General features: G+C 43.0%; 1 protein-coding gene and 1 non-coding gene across 4 annotated transcripts in view; both read right to left on the bottom strand.

The window, feature by feature from the left end:
• The window catches only part of LUC7L2 (LUC7 like 2, pre-mRNA splicing factor), a 73266-nt gene extending 55203 nt beyond the window's left edge, over window positions 1-18063 (bottom strand). For 2 of the 3 annotated variants that reach the window (XM_068972529.1, XM_068972526.1), the window contains exon 1: window positions 268-621. In XM_068972529.1, the coding sequence (XP_068828630.1) occupies window positions 268-328 (61 nt within the window). In that variant the 5' untranslated portion in view covers window positions 329-621. Of the gene's footprint in view, window positions 1-267; window positions 622-14612; window positions 14734-17848 lie in introns of those variants that run through there. The other variant, XM_068972525.1, reaches the window with a different exon arrangement.
• Window positions 18064-18629: 566 nt separating this feature from the next.
• TRNAR-CCU (transfer RNA arginine (anticodon CCU)) lies at window positions 18630-18702 on the bottom strand. Its single transcript has one exon. It is a non-coding gene; the product is annotated as a tRNA-Arg (tRNA).
• Between the last annotated feature and the right edge of the window lie 571 nt (window positions 18703-19273).

Raw genomic sequence — 19273 nt, 5'->3', positions numbered from 1 at the left:
AGTCAACACTCGGGGCTCAAACTCTCCTTTCAGGCTCCAGGCCCCGCCTGACCCCATTGGCAGCAGTTCCCGCCAATCCGCTCGGTCGCCGCCCCCCGGGCCCGCCTGCCCAGCCCTCATTGGATGGGACGGGAGCCGGGACCTCGTGTTACCAATCTGGGAGCCCCTTACTCAGCCACACACACAAGCCCAGGTGCGCCCGCGGAGCCCCTTCCCCTCGCCTTCCCCATCCCTTCCCCCACCCCCAGGGCACTGGCAGAGACTTACCGTCCCGGGAGGTGCCCATCAACTGGTCCAGCATCGCGCGCATCTGGGCTTGCGCCGACATGGCGGCGGCGTAGCGGGCGGGCGGGGGTGGGGCGCAGAAAGGGCCCTTTAGGGCGGGGGGGACAAGGGGAAGGGGTGGGGGAAGCTGAGACGCCTGTCTCTGCCGCCGCTGCCTCGAGGCGTGCGGAAAGGAAGCCGGAGGGGTTGCAGGAGAGTCCGGGCTGCGGCTCCTCACGACGACGCGTACGTGGAAGTCAGCAGCCCCCGAAAGCGACCCTCGTTCCCTCTCTCTCCGTCGGTTCCTGGGACGGAAGCAATACCGGCTAACCAAGCTCTCGTCTCCAACACCGCCACCCGCCAGAAGACGTCAGCCCCCCCTCCAAGTTCTGACGCCGCTCGCCGCCACCGTCGCCGCGACGTGAGCGCGCACGCTCCTCGCGCTTAGTCGTTTCCCGCGGGGGCTCCACCAACTGGCGTCTAACTGTATTCGCTCCGCCCGCCCCGCACGGGAGGGGTTCCACCCTAACGTCTCTAGGGCGCGTGCACGCCGGCCTCTCCCGCCCCTGCCTCTAGATATCGCGAGACTCGGGTGCCTCAAGCCGGATACGCCCCGGGCGCGAAACCTCGCTCTCCGGGTTGTGGGTCTGCTAAGGGCTTTGCCGGGCGGTGTGCTGGCGAGCCAGACCCGTTAGCCAGTGGGCCAGAGGGTTAGCCAGAGTCGAAAGTAAGTAGAAACCATATCTGGCATTTCGACGGAGGTTAGCAGCGTTAGTAGCTATTATGGGCGTATTCCTGACATACTCATTGACCTGACCAATTAACTCGTTTTCACAGGCCCAAGGGCCTGTGATCATGTAGACTCAACCCTTTTCTCATTATGACCCGACCCTCTACGAAAGAAGCCCTGGAGATCTGACAGCTGGGTCGTTTTCCTTAATCTATGCAGAGAGGCTTTAAGCCGCCCAACTGGAATAAGTTAGGTTCAGGAAATAATGTCTGAAATTAATACACTAGGAGCAGGTCATCCAACCCATTCGGATTTATCATCGTTACTTATATAGCAGGAGGCTGTTAGTCTAAATTATAAACTATAAAAATTAAGCAGTATTCTAAAGAAAGGAGGTCATTTTGTAGAGAATTTTCTCCCTTACTTGACAGCTAAATTTGAAGGATGAGGCTTTTTTGGTATATCAGCAGCTTTGACAATGGAAAAGAAAGCCTGTGGGTTGGGTTAGCTTAGCCATCACCCTGCGTTCCAGACATAGGTGGACGGATTCCTAACTGTGGGACCTTCAGTGATTTTTTTTTTTTTTCCCCTTAAATCTCAATCTCCGATGAAGCTATAGGTATGTGAGGACTAAATGAGCTCACAGAAAATGCTTATCCCAGAGCCTTGTCCTGATGTTTTAACTTTTATTGTAAAATAATAATTCCTTAAGAGGAGACACAGGTACTTTGAAAGGAAATAATGGTGAAAATTTTTGTTTCATTAAAATGTTATATACATCGCCTGTGAACTTTATTAGCAAGATCAATAAAAAATGTACGTGAAATAGCAATTGTAGTCTCAAGGTGCCCCCCCCCCACCACACCCTTTTTATTCGGCCCTACGGTGCAGCTTGGGAGGGAAGCCTCTGAGAACTAACCACTGGCCCCACCGCCAGGGAATATCCCCCGAGATCCCTTTAAAAGCATATTGGGTCTATCTTCGAATAATCGCAGTGTTTAGTAACTGAAAAGATAGTTTCCTACCAGTTATTCAGAGAGTTGAAAATTCAAACAACTCCAAATACGTGGAATGTCATCCTTTGGAAACTATTTACAGTAAAAGAAAAATTTACAAATTAATACGTGTGAGAGAAATGCACTACTATATATGGCCGTCCCCGGTGGTGCATGAGGTCGCAGAGAAGGACACGACTGAACAACTAACACTATTACATGTGCAGTATCCTTCAGTTCAGTCGGTCAGTCATGTCCGACTCTTTACGACCCCGAGGACTGCAGCACGCCATCCTTAAGAGGAAAATATACTAAAATATTGAAATGGTTTGTGTTAGTGAAGACAGTTTAGTTCTTATCTCTCGCTTACTTTCTACCTTTCTGATTGCTCACTTTTTAGATAAATCTCTTATTTTCAGAAAACATAGTTTTTGTCTTTTTTAATAATCTGATATTCACTGCCTTTTAATTGAAGAATTTACTCATTTATATTCATGTAATTACATACGTGCTTGATTTTAAAGCTCTAGTCTATCTCACCTATTTTGGGTTTAATTTTCTCTCCTTTCTTGTCTGCCTTTTAATCATTTCATTTTTTCCACTTCTGGTAGTTTGGAAATTTTAGTCTTTTCTTTTAGCAGTTACTCTAGAAGTCCATGGGGTCGCACAGAGTTGGACACGACTGAAGCGACTTAGCAGCAGCAGCAGCAGCAGCTAGAAGTTATAAGGGGCATTTTTAATGTATCAAAGTCTAATCAATGCCTTTACACTTCACTCAGAGAGCTAATACAGAGAACCAAGAAAACTAACTTCATTTAAACCTCTTCCCAAGATAAATGCACTTGTTAATCATATGGTTTAGATTTTTGGTTTGTTTTTTTCTTGTCTTTTTTTGGTTGTACCCCGGAGCTTGCAAGATCTTAGCTCCCCATTAGGGATTGAACCTGGGCCTGCAGCAGTGAAAGCGTGGAGTCTTAACCACTGGGCCACCTGGGATTTCCCAGTTCGTTATGGCTTTTTAAAACCAAATTTCATATCAATGTTTGTTTATTTACCACTTTTTCTTTCTTTCTGGAATCTGCCTTTCCATCTGGGATCATTTCCCTTTTGTCTTATGTTTAAACTTTAGGACAGGAGTCAGCAATATACAATTCACTCATCAAATCCAGGCCATTGCCAATTTTTTGACTAGTTTAATTGAAATACTGCCAGGCTTCTTCATTTGTTACTGTCTACAGTTTCTTTAGACTACAACAGCAGAGTTAAGTGGTTGGCAGATACCATACCCTATGACCTGGAAGACTGAAATATTTACTGTCTAGCTCTTTCCGGATACTTGCCTGCCCTGCCTCCGGGTTTGCTTTCCTATTGGCTTGCTAGTAGAGAACTCTGCCATTTTTGTTGATCTGAAAAGACCTTTAGCTTGCCTTTCTCAATTCTAGATGGATATTCTAGGTTGAAAGTTATTTCCTTTTGGCACATAAATTCTGTCATTCTGCTGCCTTCCTTGCTCCTGGGAGGTCAGTTCTCAGTCTCATTCCTTTGAAGAAAGCTGGGCTGTCTACTTTTCAAATTGTGTTCTTTTTGCCTGTATTTTTCTGCAGCTTACTCTATCTGGATATGGATTTATTTTTATTCTGCTTGTGATTCATTGAGCTTTTAGAAACAGTGGACTGACATCTTTTTTTTAATCAATTTCAGGAAAATTTTTAGCTATTCTTGAATACTGTCATTCATCAACTTCTGGACCTCTAAATCAAGTTTTCATTGTTTCCTCTATATCTCTTTATTCTCTTTGCATTTTCCACCTTGTTGTGCCAAGCTCCCTTCTTGATGCTTTTTTTCTGATGAATTTTATTGTTCACTAACCTCCCTTCAGCTGTATCTAGTCTGTTGTTAAACCTATGTGATGAATTCTTTATTTTTTCAGTTACAGAATTTTTATTTGGTTGTTTTTCAAATCTAAGTAATTTTTTATGGTTTCTGGTTCCTTGATGAAATTCCCAAGGTTGGCTATTATTTGACCCAGTGATCATAATCGTCTTGTAATCTGAATTTGCTAATTATAATATCTGAAGTTTTCTATGGTTCTGTGTCTGTTTCTCCTGGATTTCACTTTTGGGGTCTTGTTTTCCTATCTATCTGATTATCTTTGTCTGCTGAACATGTACTTGAAAAAATATGTGTAGGATATAATGCTGTCTTTCTCCAAAGAGGATCATCATAATACAGATTCAATGCTTTAATTTCTCTTGACACCAAAATGGCAAAAATCTGGTCTGAAAGGCTGACAAGGACTTTTTTATTTCCATTTCACCCTTGAGAGTGAACTCCAGGGTCCTAGTTTAAAGTGAGTGTGGGTTTCTTAGAGTGCTCACCTTGGTGGGCCTGAGACTTTGCCTTTTGCCTCCCTAACCTCTATGATCCTACCAAAAGTGCAGGTTAATTTCAAAACTGAAGCTGCTGCTGCTGCAAAGTCGCTTCAGTCATGTCCGACTCTGTGCAAACCCAAAGACGGCCTCCCACCAGGCTCCCCTGTCCCTGGGATTCTCCAGGCAAGAACACTGGGGTGGGTTGCCATTTCCTTCTCCAATGCATGAAAGTGAAAGTGAAGTCACTCAGTCGTGTCCGACTCTTCGAGACCCCATGGACTGCAGCCTAGCAGGTTCCTCCGCCCATGGGATTTTCCAGGCAAGAGTACTGGAGTGGGTTGCCATTGCCTTCTCCAAAACTGAAGCTATTGCTACTAAATTGACAAATGTCCTGAGGCCAAATATGTGCCTTTGTGTGCTGCACTTTTCTTGGTTCTTGTCTTCTAAGATTTGGCCTACTATTTCTTACTTATCTTAACAGCTCTTTAATGATTTTAAGAATTAAAATATTTCATCCATGGTTTTTAGCTGTGTTCAACTGAAGTGTTAATCTAAATTACCTAGACTGTCATTAACAGAAGTTTGTTCTCTTTTTAATCTTTTTCTAATTTTTAAAATTTAGTAACCGTGTATTCAGTCAGTTCAGTTCAGTCACTCAGTCGTGTCCGACTCTTTGCGACCCCATGAATCGCAGCACACCAGGCCTCCCTGTCCATCACCATCTCCCGGAGTTCACTCAAACTCACATCCGTTGAGTCGTGATGCCATCCAGCCATCTCATCCTCTGTCGTCCCCTTCTCCTCCTGCCTCCCAGCATCAGAGTCTTTTCCAATGAGTCAACTCTTCTCATGAGGTGGCCAAAGTCCTGGAGTTTCAACTTTAGCATCATTCCTTCCAAAGAACACCAAGGGCTGATCTCCTTTAGAATGGACTATGTTACTCTTATCCAAAAACAAAACCAAACCTGTGAATATGTCTTTGTGTACATTCTAGCAATGATATCCATTCCTTTAGGAATAAGTTGTCATAAGGAAACAGGAACTTACAAGAGCAGTATATACTCTTAATCTATACATGCCATCAACTAGGTAATTAAAAATTAGAATAGGTACAAGGTTGGTGCAAAAGTAATTGTAGTTTTTGCATTGTTAAAATTGGAATACATTCTTAAATGTGGTTATATTATACATCACTTTAATGCACATTTCTTGCTTTGATGTTTTTCTAATGACTTATTACTTGCTGTTTATTTTATATTTATTTTAGACTAGGAAATGATGTTAGACCAAAAGTAAATTCGAGCAATTTTCTTAATTCGAGTTCAAAATGGGTCTTAAAGCAGCAGTGACAACTGGAAACATCAACAACGCATTTGGCCCAGGAACTGCTAGCGAACATACAGTGGCAGTGGTGGTTTAAGAAGTTTTGCAAAGGAGATGAGAGCCTTGAAGATGAGAAGTGCAGTAGGTGGCCATCAGAAGTTGATAACGATCAACTGAGAGCAATCATCAAAGCTGATCCTCTTACAACTACACAAGAAGTTGCTGAAAGAACTCAGCGTCAACCATTCTATGGTCATTTGGCATTTGAAGCAAATTTTAAAGGTGAAAAAGATAAGTGGGTGCCTCATGAACTGATCGAAAATCAAAAAAAGGTCATGGTCACTGTTTGGTGGTCTACTGCCAGTCTGATCCACTACAGCTATTTGAATCTCTGGAAACCATTACACCTGAGAAGTATGCTCAGCAAATTGATGAGATGCACCGGACACCGCAACGCCTGCAGCTGGCATTGGTCAACAAACAGGGCCCAGTTCTCCACAAGAATGCCCAACTGCACATCGCACCACCAGTGCTTCAAAAGTAGAATGAATTGGGCTGTGAAGTTTCGCCTCATCCGCCATATTCACCTAACCTCTTTGCCAACCAACTACCACTTCTTCAAGCATCTCAACAAATGTTTGCAGGGAAAATGCTTCCACAACCAGCAGGAGGCAGAAAATGCTTTCCAGGAGTTCATGGGATCCTGAAGCATGGATTTTTATGCCACAGGAATAAACAAACATTTCTTGTTGGCAAAAATATGTTGATTGTAATGTTTCCTATTTTGGTTAATAAAGATGTGTTTGAGTCTAGTTATAATGATTTAAAATTCATGGTCCAAAACCACAGTTACTTTTGCACCAACCTAAATAGCATACATTTTGCTAGCCATCCAGAGTGGACAACTCTTCATTTTATTGTAATTTATAAATTAATCTAGTAAATAAAGGCTATATAGTAAAATTTAATATTGCAGTGATTCTTTCATCATGAGTACCTACCTAATAACAAATTTTATAAGCATTGTTCCTGTTAATTTAAATATAGATTAAAAACTTCAAATTCTGGGGTAATTCCCTTGTGATCCAGTGGTTAAGAGTCTGTACTTCCACCACAAGGAAGCACTGGTTAGACCGCTGTTTGGGCTAAGATCCTGCATGCAGCATGACCCCTGTCCCCCCAAAAAAGAAATCAATGTAAATTATATCTTTTTAGTTGAGTGATTAAAAATTTACCTTACAAACATAAAGTGCTTTGGATTAGCCTGCCTTTAGTTCAAAACTACACTGCTTTTTTTCCACCCCACATAATCCTAGTATGTGAACCTTTTGTTATCATTATGTTTGTATTTATGTCTTGAACATTTATCCATACAAAGGACAAGCAAAGTACTAATGACTCAAAACCAGACAGAAACAGTCTAGTCAGAATTCATAAACATTTGAAGTTTATGGAGAGGAGAAATAATGAGACATTACCAACAAAGGTCTGTCTAGTCAAAGCTATGGTTTTTCCAATAGTCATGTATGGATGTGAGAGTTGGACTATAAAGAAAGCTGAGTGCTGAAGAATTGATGCTTTTAAACTGTAGTGTTGGAGAAGACTCTTGAGAGTCCCTTGGACTGCAAGGAGATCCAACCAGTCCATTCTAAAGGAGATCAGTCCTGGGTGTTCATTGGAAGGACTAATGCTAAAGCTGAAAATCCAGTACTTTGGCCACCTGATGCGAAGAGCTGACTCATTTGAAAATACCCTGATGCTGGGAAAGATTGAGGGCAGGAGGAGAAGGGGATGAGAGAGGATGAGATGGTTGGATGGCATCACCAACTCATTGAATATGAGTCTGAGTAAATTCTGGGAATTGGTGATAGACAGGGAGGGAGGCCTGGTGTGCTGCAGTCCATGGGGTCCCATGAGTCGGACACTACTAAGCAAGTGAACTGACTGAAATAGCAAGAACCAAGCCTAAACTGAGTGAGCTACTTGACTGCTCTATTAAAGATAGAGGTTTTAAAGAGTGAAAAGTAGATATCGAAGCCACAGTCAGCCCCATAATAGGCATTTTAAAATGCTTATTGAGGGAATTCCTTAGCGGTCCAGTGGTTAGTACTCGGCGCTTTCAATGCTGTTGCCCAGGGCTCCATCCCTGGCACACAGCATGTGCAAAAAAACAAAAAACCTTGTTGAAGGAAGAAGGAAAGAGAGAAAGCAAAATTTAACCTGAGAGCTAAAGAGTAAATCGGAATTAGCCTGAGAAGTGGGGGATAGTTGGGAGAAAGAGCTTTCCATGCATATGGAACAACAGAATGTTGAAAGAGAGCCATGGCTTGTAGAACTGAGTGAATTTCTGTATGGTTAGACCGTCAGATGTAAAGAGAGGAGAAATGAAGCTAAAGAGATTTAGCAAGGGCCAGATCCTAGGGGACCTTGTTAAGTTTAGCTTGAAGGGTTATAAGTTGGAGAGACAAGATCAGATCTGTACATTATGGAATATTAATTGATTGAAGAGCATAATTTGGATTTAGTGAGACCAATTAGGGAGGGCAAAGGTTCACAGAAAAGCTGCAAGACATAAGGTCTCCAATAGGGTAGTAGCAATAGAGGTTCAAGATTCTTAGGAGGGTATTATCTAATTTAGTGATTATTTAACTGAGGATGTGAAGGAAAGGAAGCAGTCTAGAATAACTCAGATTTATGACTTGAGTGATTGAGTAAAAATGTTAGGGAATGCCAGAGAGATTTATGAGGGAATGAGGAGGTTCCATTTTAGATGCACTGAATTTGAGATGCCTTTGAGTCATCTAAGTGGTGGTTTCTGGCCACTGGACAAACAGGTTTTTATAACTTGACTGGAGTGGGGGTCATGGACTGGAGTTAGCCTGTTGATTATTAAAGCATTGGAATGGAGGTGATCAACCAGGGAAAGCACAGAGTATGAGGTTAAAGACCTAGGTCTGCACCCAACAAACACCAACATATAAGTGATATACAGAAGAGAACACTGAAGACAAATGGCTGGAGTGAGAAGGAAACAATATGTATCATGAAAGCAAAGAGAAAAAAGGAAGGAGTGGTCAATAGTGGCAAATGCTCCTTCAGTTCAGTTCAGTCGTTCAGTCGTGTCCAACTCTTTGCGACCCCATGAATCGCAGCACGCCAGGCCTCCCTGTTCATCACCATCTCCCGGAGTTCACACAGACTCACATCCATTGAGTCAGTGATGCCATCCAGCCATCTCATCCTCGGTCGTCCCCTTCTCCTCCTGCCCCTAATCCCTCCCAGCATCAGAGTCTTTTCCAATGAGTCAACTCTTTGCATGAGGTGGCCAAAGTACTGGAGTTTCAGCTTTAGCATCATTCCTTCCAAAGAAATCCCAGGGTTGATCTCCTTCAGAATGGACTGGTTGGATCTCCTTGCAGTCCAAGGGACTCTCAAGAGTCTTCTCCAACACCACAGTTCAAAAGCATCAATTCTTTGGCGCTCAGCCTTCTTCACAGTCTAACTCTCACATCCATACATGACCACGGGAAAAACCATAGCCTTGACTAGACGGACCTTAGTCGGCAAAGCAATGTCTCTGCTTTTGAATATGCTATCTAGGTTGGTCATAACTTTTCTTCCAAGGAGTAAGCGTCTTTTAATTTCATGGCTGCAATCACCATCTGCAGTGATTTTGGAGCCCCCAAAAATAAAGTCTGACACTGTTTCCACTGTTTCCCCATCTATTTCCCATGAAGTGATGGGACCGGATGCCATGATCTTTGTTTTCTGAATGTTGAGCTTTAAGCCAACTTTTTCACTCTCCTTTTTCACTTTCATCAAGAGGCTTTTTAGCTCCTCTTCACTTTCTGCCATAAGGGTGGTGTCATCTGCATTATCTGAGGTGATTGATATTTCTCCCAGCAATCTTGATTCCAGCTTGTGCTTCATCCAGTCCAGCGTTTCTCCTGATGTACTCTGCATAGAAGTTAAATAAGCAGGGTGACAATATACAGCCTTAATGTACTCCTTTTCCTATTTGGAACCAGTCTGTTGTTCCATGTCCAGTTCTAACTGTTGCTTCCTGACCTGCATGTAGGTTTCTCAAGAGGCAGATCAGGTGGTCTGGTATTCCCATCTCTCTCAGAATTTTCCACAGTTTATTGTGATCCACACAGTCAAAGGCTTTGGCATAGTCAATAAAGCAGAAATAGGTGTTTTTCTGGAACTCTCTTGCTTTTTCCATGATCCAGTGGATGTTGGCAATTTGATCTCTGGTTCCTCTGCCTTTTCTAAAACCAGCTTGAACATCTGGAAGTTCACAGTTCACGTATTGCTGAAGCCTGGCTTGGAGAATTTTGAGCATTACTTTACTAGCATGTGAGATGAGTGCAATTGTGCGGTAGTTTGAGCATTCTTTTGCATTTCCTTTCTTTGGAATTGGAATGAAAACTGAGCTTTTCCAGTCCTGTGGCCACTGCTGAGTTTTCCAAATTTGCTCAGCAAGATAAGGAATGATCCATTGGGTTTAGTGCATGAAGGTCATTTGTAAACTTGCAAGGCAGTTCTAGTAGGGGAGAATCCAGACTGCAGTGGATTAAGGATGAATGGCCATGAAAAATGTAGAAAATGTCATGAGACAACATAGATTATTAACTTCAAAATCTGTATGCTGAGCCAAAGAAGCCAACTTAAAAACAGTACATACATATTATGACTGCATTTGTATTAAATACTTGAACAGGCCAAATTAATCTACTGTGACAACAAGCAGGTCAGTGGTTGCGTGGGACCAGGTGTGGGGAAGGGGAGATGTCTGCAAAGGGGGGCATAGGGGAACTTTGAGGGGAGGTGAAAATATTATATGGCTTTACTGGGGTGGTTATTACACAGGTGCATTCATTTGTCATTATTGTTGACCTGCATATTTATTATATGTAAATTATACCTCAATACAACTTATTTTACAAGTTTAAAAAATATAGAAAGTGAGGACTTCCCTGGTGGTCCAGTGGTTGAGAATTTGCCTGCCGACAGGGGACACAGGTTTGATCCCTGGCCCAGGAAGATTCCACATACTGTGAGACAACTAAGAAGCCCACAACTACTAAAGCCCATGCACCCTAGAACCTGTGCTCTGCACCAAGAGAAGCCACTGGAGTGAGAAGCATGCCGACAACTAGAGAGTGGCTCCCACTCGCCACAACTAGAGAAAGCCCACATGCAGCAACAAAGACCCAGCACAGCCAAAAATAAATAATAAAAAAATTTTAATGTAGAAAATGAAAATTCATTCAATTCACTGAATACATTCAATTCACTGAATACATTCAATTTGTTTGCAAAGAGGAACAAGTTAGAAGAGAGCAGCTGAAAAAATATTTGAGATAAAGCTGACTACAATTGAGCCTTGAATGACAGGTGTTTGAACTGTGCTGACCCACTTATACCTGGACTTTTTCCAATAGGAAATACTAAAGTACTACCGGATCTGTAGTTGGCTGAATCCACAGATGCAGAACCATGGAGGGCCAGCTGTAGTTATACTCAGAGTTCTGTGTGGAGGGTCAGTGCCCCTAATCCTCCAAATTGTTCAAGGGTCAATTATAGTTGCTTTTAGATGGAAGAGCCTTGAACATATTTAAATACTAATAAAATTCACTGAGAGGAAGCAGTTAAAGCATAGCAGGTAAGAGAAGGAATATGATAAAGTGAAGGAATATGATAAAGGATGTACCACATCAAAAATTAGAATAGTGAGCTAACAAGTGCCCAAACCTCAGGAGTCCCTAGTTTTAGGACATCCAAGTATAGAGAGTTTATTGCCAATACAATTCATATTCCACAATCAGTTCCTTCCATTTTTCATGTTGAGTTCAGTTAATTCTGGATAGTAAGACCACTGATAAAGAGGTACAGGTTGGTTATATATGGACAGAAACGGCCTAAGCAAATCATTTAAACCATGGGAAATAATTTATTTCAGAAGACTGGTGGCAATAGGGCTTAGAGAAGTTGTTGTTTAGTTGCTGAGTCCTGTCTGACTTTTGACCCCATGGACTGTAGCTCACCAGGCTCCTCTGTCCATGGGATTTCCCAGGTAAGAATAGCAGAACAGGTTGCCACTTCCTTCTCCAGGGCGTAGAGAAGGGTCCGTGATAAAAGAATAAGGGTGCAGTGGTTGAAGATGAAAACAAGATTTTCTTTGTCAAGCACTTTGGGACTGTGCAAATGTTTTATGTCAGCATTATTTTCATTTGTTACAACCACCTTCTTGGCATTCCCATTCTACAGAAGAGGGAGCAAGCCCAGGTCAATTAACCTAGCCAAGATCACACACATTATAAAGGTGGGATTAAAGCCTACATCTGTGTTTCAGGCTTCTTTGGTGGCTCAGCAGTAAAGAATCTGCTTGCAGTGCAGGAGCTGAAGATGTGGGTTCAACCCCTGGGTCAGGAAGATCCCCTGGAGAAGGGCATGGCAACCCACTCCAGTATTCTTGCCTGGAGAATTTCATGGACAGAGAAGCCTGGCAGGCTAGTCTATGGGGTCACAAGGAGTAGGACACAACTGAAGCAACTGAGCATACACACTATATGATTTCAAACCCATAGTAAGTATTTCTTACCCTGCTATTCAGGGCTTGGGGCTGAGTGGTAAAGAATCCACCTGCCAAGCAAGAGATACAAGTTTGATTCCTGGCTTGGGAAGATCCCCTGGAAAAGGAAATGGCTACCCACTTCAGCATTCTTGCCTGGGAAACCCCATGGAGAGAAGCCTGCTAAGTTACAGTCCATGGGGTTGAAAAAGAGTCGGACAGGACTTACTGACTAAACAACAACCCTGTTATGCAGTTCTGCCTCAACTCTCATTCTTTAAAAATGCTATGGGAATTCCCTGGCAGTTCAGTGGTTAACACTTGGCATTTTCACTGCTGTGTGTTGGATTCAATCCCTGGTCGGGGAACTAAGATTCCCACAAGCCACGTAGCCAAAAAAAAAAAAAAAAAAAAAAATTATTATATACAGCCACCTGGGTATATATTTTAACAAAAGCAATCAAAAGATCAGTCTATCTTAATCCTTTTGCTTTCTTCATCTAAGTAAAACATCTTCAGATAATAATATACCCAGGTGGCACTAGTGGTAAAGAATCCACCTACCAGGGCAAGGAGATGGAAGAGACGCAGCTTCAATCCCTAGGTAGGGAAGATCTCCTGGAGGAGGAAATGGCAATCCACTCCAGTATTCTTGCCTGGAGAATCCCATGAACAGAGGAGCCTGGCGGGCTACAGTCCATGGGGTCACACAGAGTCAGACACGACTGAAGCAACAGAGCACACACGCACATATGAAATAAAGCAGGGGAGACAGGATATTAAACATTTTTACTTTTTTGATCTGTTCAATTGAATAGATGCTTGGTTTGACTCTTAATACTGTTATTTTAATGTTAATCTCTTAGAAGAAAAAGATGATGTTTTGAAGTACTTTATGAGTGTTTGTTTAGGTTGTACTCCTAGTGAGTAGGACTGAGCCATGCATTCAAAACACTGAATAACTGTCTATGTAAGTCACTGTGGAAGACGCTTTACAGAATACAAAAATGAATGAGGTGTCTTCCTTACTGTAAAGGAGCTGACATTCAGGGAAAAAGAGGTTATATGTCTACAATTATTCCAGAAGAAACTGCAATATACCACAAAGGGGGCACAGGTAAAGAATGATTGGTAGTTCCGAGAATTTTTATTTAAGGAATTCAGGATGTTAGAGGCAAAGGAAACATTTAGGAGTCTAGTTTAATAGTTCAGGCCAGTGATTTCCAGTGCTTGAACCAGGACAGAGATAGTAATGCTAACAGTTCTTGCAGAACTGTTTTCACTCCAAACTTATTGACTGGATGTGGAGAGTGAGAAGAAAGAGAAATACAGAATGAAGCCCAACTTCTTGACTTTTTCAGCCAAGTGCATGGTAGAGTCCCTCACCTTGATAAAGAATTCAAGAGGAAGAGCAATTTGACATGGAGGGTAGAAGGCAGAAGGGGAGAGAAGTCAGTGTTCTCATTCCATCACCCTCTCTGGTCTTTCTGCAGCCTGTACTTGAGTGGTGGCCGTGTTCTCATTACCTAAGGATCAGGCCTAGGGAGGCACTAGCTCTCCACTGTTGTAGCCCATCTCGTTCACCTTAATTCAAACCATATCTTTATATATATATATATATATATACATGCTGCTGCTAAATCGCTTCAGTCATGTCCGACTCTGTGCAACCCCATAGAGGGCAGCCCACCAGGCTCCCCCGTCCCTGGGATTCTCCAGGCAAGAACACTGGAGTGGGTTGCCATTTCCGTATATATCCCATCGTTAACTCTCCTCAATAACCCTGTTTGAATGTACCATCTGTTTCCTGCCAGAATCTTAACATCGTATTTGTGTACTTTTAAATAAAAGGTGCATCTGTATAATTATTTGTTTATGCATAGGAAACATCTAGAAGGATGCACACCAACTGTCAGCAATTGTAGGATTGGTAATGGGTTTGGAAGAGGGGAGGGAGATATAAGGGAAAAGATGAGAGGGCTTTATTTTATATATCTATACTATTTGAATTTCTTAATAATAGGCTGTATTACTTTTTAAATTGAAAAATAACTAAGAGTTTTCAAAGTAAATCAAGGACATCAATCAGCCTAATGTAAGAACTTCAGTAAATTCACTGAGAGTAAAGATGAAACCTCCCTGAGAAACACTCAGTCAACAAAATTTCAGAGAAAACCCCTAAACTTTTAAAAAAAAATTTAATGATAAATACATATTGACAGAAATTAGTAAACTCTTGCATGAAGACAGCATCCAAGGAATTTCTCCTTCATGGCTCCCAGCCCTTCCCTCCAGGCTGCTGGGGCAACTTGAGACCCACTAAGCCAGCAGACTCCTCCACGGAGCGCTCACCCTTGCCATGAAATTCCTGATGAAGGGCCACGTGTTCTCGAATGCTGCGTAGCAGGCAGAGATAGGTGGCAGCTTGGAAATGAAGCTCATGCTGGGCTCTGCACAGTTTCTCACTGGTGACCTGGAGAAGTAGCAAGGTCAGATAGTCTATTAACAGCTCAGCTGCAGATACAGGAGCACTGTATTGAGACAGCGTCATTAAACAAGCATTCTCTAGAATAAAAGTAAACTGCACATAGGAAATACAAACATATGTTTGTGTATACTTAGTACATCTGTAATTTGTCCACCTGTTAGCTGAAGAATTTTACAAGTTTCACTGAAGCATTTCATTGAGTGTCCTCAAATTTTAATACTGGGAAAAAAAAGTTACCTCATTTCAACATCCTCATTTAACGAATGAGGGATCTAAAGCCCAGAGAGGTTTCATGGTTGGTTAATGCAGAGATGGGGAACTATAGTCAGGTCACTAATCATTAATGTCACCTAAGGAATAAAATACAGAACTTTCTACCCTTCAAAAAATGAAGGACTACTTTATGTGACTGTGGACTTTGGTTAACATGGCACATGCCTTTCAATGAAAACTAAAAACTTATTTTATCTGAAAAATAGTTTTGTCTTCACCAGTAACAAAACGAAGGTTTTATATATATGAGAATCATATGTTCATATTACGTAATTATATATACTCCCTCTCACAATTTACGTTTTCATCTAAAAAATCTATATTCTGATGACCTAAGGTCATCTGAAGCCAGTGATAATTAACTTTAATATTAAGTACGTTAGAACAGACTTTACTTGACTAGTTTTATGTTCTGAGGCTGTGATAAAGGGGCAGGAAAGGTGAGAGGGAGGTGTATGCATAGCCTCAAATGACTCAAGGAGCCCTGCCCAAGTGTGGATTAAGCTCTAGGCACCACTGCCTACATACGCTTTTCTTTGACCTTTCTTTACTGGAATATCTAGGTTTGGAATCTGAAAACTAGTAAGTCTGATTTAACATCTGCAGATCATATATATGAAAATATAAGCTGCTCAAAAACAGAATTCATCCGTTTTAATCAATTTAACTTTTATAATTAAAAATTTATGAGATCAACACTAACGTTAAGCATCAACAAAGAGTAATATTCATCTCTTAAGTCTAGTTTGATAGAATTTGAAACAGGAATTCTACATTAGTATAAGATAGCACATAACCAATCTTGATTAAGCTAAACCTGAATTATGAGAAGTGTCAGTAATATAACTTAGTAAATGAACCACCAGAGATCAAGAGATCTAATGAAATAGAAAGCTGTATTTCCCCTATGGCGAAAGGGGAGACCTCTCCCTAATTGAATCCCTTCAGCCTAGAGAAAGGAGACAATAGGCAAAAATGATTACTGAGTTAGCTCTGCTGCTGCTGCTGCTGCTGCTAAGTTGCTTCAGTCATGTCCGAGTCTGTGCAACCCCATAGATGGCAGCCCACCAGGCTCCCCCGTCCCTGGGATTCTCCAGGCAAGAACACTGGAGTGGGTTGCCATTTCCTTCTCCAGAGTTAGCTCTGAGCCAGCAGGAAATAGAAACCATTCCCAATTCCTCTCATGCATTCCAAAGAGTTGTTTCTGGAATATTTAGCATGAATTTTCTCATTTATTCCCAAGGGATTTCACAGCCATTTCCAAGCCTCTCTCAAGGGCAAATAATGTTGCCTCCATAAGGCATAAACTATAATCTTGTCACATTAAGAATCTTAGAGTGACTTCCTGTTGCATTTACAAGAAAGTTTAAATTCCCGCCTACCTCATCTTCCTCCACTTCATCCACCACACCCTAAGCCTTAGCTGCTCTCAACTGTCAGTTCCTCTACCCTCTTGGCTTTCAGTTGTGCAGCTTCTTGGACTTTTACTAACCCTCATTTACTTGCTAACTCTAATATTTTTCAAGTTCCTGGGTAATAAATTTAATAAATTCCATCCTGTAAAGCCTACCTCTTCTATATACCAGGACTCCAGGGTCTCTGCTCCTTTAGCATTTGTTTATTCTAAGTCCTTGGTCAAATGGCTCCTCAGGTGGAATGCAAGCTTCTTAAAAGACAAGACCCATGTGGATCTTACTCGTCATTTTTAGTCAAGTTCCTATTAGTACCTAATATTGTGACCTTTCAAAACTTAGTTGAACTTTAGTTCTAACATTTTGCATTCTAACTTCCATGGCTCAGAAAATCGAGTTTAAGATAATGGTTCTCCCCTTTCCACACGGCTCGAAGGACACCAGGTTTCCTTCACTAAAGCCCAAGCTAATTAGTCAACTTACTTTTGAGATAGATTGCAAATTCTTTCCAACCCAGATCAGTACTCTAAATCTAGTTGGGCTTGTATAGTTCAACTGTCCCTGAGTCTCAGTTGGCCCATTTGAAAAAAGATACTATCTTTCATTCCATCCTGCCTATCGGGGGTAAATGGAGTGCTGGAGTGCAGAATTCATAAAGGAATTGTCCAAGGATGATGGATAGAGTCGGACACGACTAAGCGACTGAACTGAACTGAACTGATGGATGTTCATACTTGTCTGCTACAGATGGAAAAATTGTTACTTGGTCATACATCACGCTAATGTTGCAACTCAACAGTACTACCTCATTAGAGGTGTCTAGTTCAGCTCTACAACGTGCGTGCTCAGTCCTGTCCCACTTCTTGGGAGCCGGTAAGAATGAGCTCCCATTTCCTCCTCCAGGGGCTCTTCCCCACCCAGGAGCTGAACCCGCGTCTCTTCAGTTAGCAGGCGGATACTTTACCACTGAGCCAGCTCCAAGTGGCGGTGTAGTCATGCTCTTCAAGTAGCTCCCAATATCCCTCGCCCCATCTAGAACTGCTTCTCAGAACAGCTCTCCTAGTGAAGGCGCGTGTTGGATAGATGCTGTGACTAGCAACCCTACACTCATCTTTCTGCTTGTCCCTCTGTTTCTTCCATTTCACTTTCCTCTAACTTTCCCATCCACACAGGCCAAAGACGGCCAGTGGAATCTCCAGGGACGGCTCTACCCCAGGACGACTTTGCTCTCCCCCCGGTCCTTGCTTAGTCCCTGGGCTTAGATCTTAGACCAGGGCCTAGGGCCTGGGTCTGTCTGGAGGAAGCCTGGGCCTCAGAATTAAGGTTAAGGCCAGGCAGGCTCCATCCCGCCCAGAAGCGACTCCCTCCCTCCCCGGAAAGGGGACGCTGGAGCACCCGGACACAGGCTTCCGTACCCGATGTACACGGAAAGCTTTGACGAGGTACCGATAGGCTGCGGTGTCGCGATAGGGTCGGCCTGTGGCCGCGTTCAAGTAGCGCAACTCCCGTAGAAGGCCTCGCCAAGTGCGCAGCGGTGACCCTAAGGCCGCCATTTTCCCGTCGTCGGAGTCAGGTGCGGGACGGCGCTCTACGACCCCCCTGCTCCCTCACCCTCCGGCCCAGCCGCTTAATGGTAGGGTTGAGACCAGACTGCAGGCTCCCCCTATCGATTGCAGGATAGTGGGATGTCTCACTTCCCTTCTCTGCCGAGCAGCATTAATCGAACGCCGAGCGGCTTCCTAAGGTGTTAACAGAAAAGCAAACGAAAGCCGAGTGTAACTGAATGGGCTGGAAAAAGCCTGGCGGAGAGAAAGAAGGTCCTGGTTCGTTTCCTTACTGCGTCATGTCAGACGCCATTCGCTGACGGACCACCGCTGAACCTGGAGAAAATGAGGGCATATCGCAAGTGGGTGTCAATTTAAAAATAGAAAACTTTGAGATTTTATTTCTAAAGGCGATATAAAAATTGAACCTATCGGCTTTCCCAAAATCTTAACGAGATTACGGCTCAGAAGGAAATGGAAGTCTATTGATTCTCGCAAACTGTAGCCCCAAACCTAGAAAAACCACGCATACACTTCCCATCCTTAAAAAGTAAAATCAAGTTAGCATATTTCTCTATAATTGTTTAAAAAGGGGAAAAGGCAAAAGTTTTATTGAAAAGTTCATTTTAAAGGCAAAAAAAAAAAACCTTACCACCCCAGATGGGACTCGAACCCACAATCCCTGGCTTAGGAGGCCAATGCCTTATCCATTAGGCCACTGGGGCTTCTGTGAATAACGTGCTCAAACAACGTTTTCAGTTTTTTTTCCTTCTTGGTACGTCATGTCAGAGTTTCCTTTTAACCTATCCTAGGAAACCACACTTAGTACCAATAATAGGGGGCGAGGCATGCTGGGAGTTGTAGTTCAAGAAACAAAATCCCGCGTTACAGCTCCAAAAGGTTTACCCTCGAAAACAGCACCGATGCGCCGGACGGAGAACGGGCGCGCGCACGGTTTTGTGTATACGTTTCCTACGCGGTACCCCCGCGCCTGCGCTGAAGCGCACATGCGACGTCGCGGAGCCGAACCCTCTTGGGACGCTGGCTGCCTCTTCTAGATTCGCCTCTAGAGTTTCTGTTGCGTTGGGTTTTCTCCGGAAACAGCCGGCCCCTTCCGGTGTTGCGGCTTTCCGGACTTAGCTTGCCCTCCATCCTGCCATTAGGTGGCGTTTGTGGCGGTCATTTTCTGTTTCCGGTTGAAACTTTGAAGCCATTTCCGCAGAGTAAGGGGCCAGTTAGAATCGTTTATCTTGCGTTCTGAGTTGGCTGTTCAGTGGGAAACATGGGCCAGGAGGG

Source organism: Capricornis sumatraensis, chromosome 5 (genome assembly GCF_032405125.1).
Source record: "Capricornis sumatraensis isolate serow.1 chromosome 5, serow.2, whole genome shotgun sequence".
Classification (NCBI taxonomy): Eukaryota; Metazoa; Chordata; class Mammalia; order Artiodactyla; family Bovidae; genus Capricornis; species Capricornis sumatraensis.
This window is presented reverse-complemented; position numbering and strand designations above follow the sequence as displayed.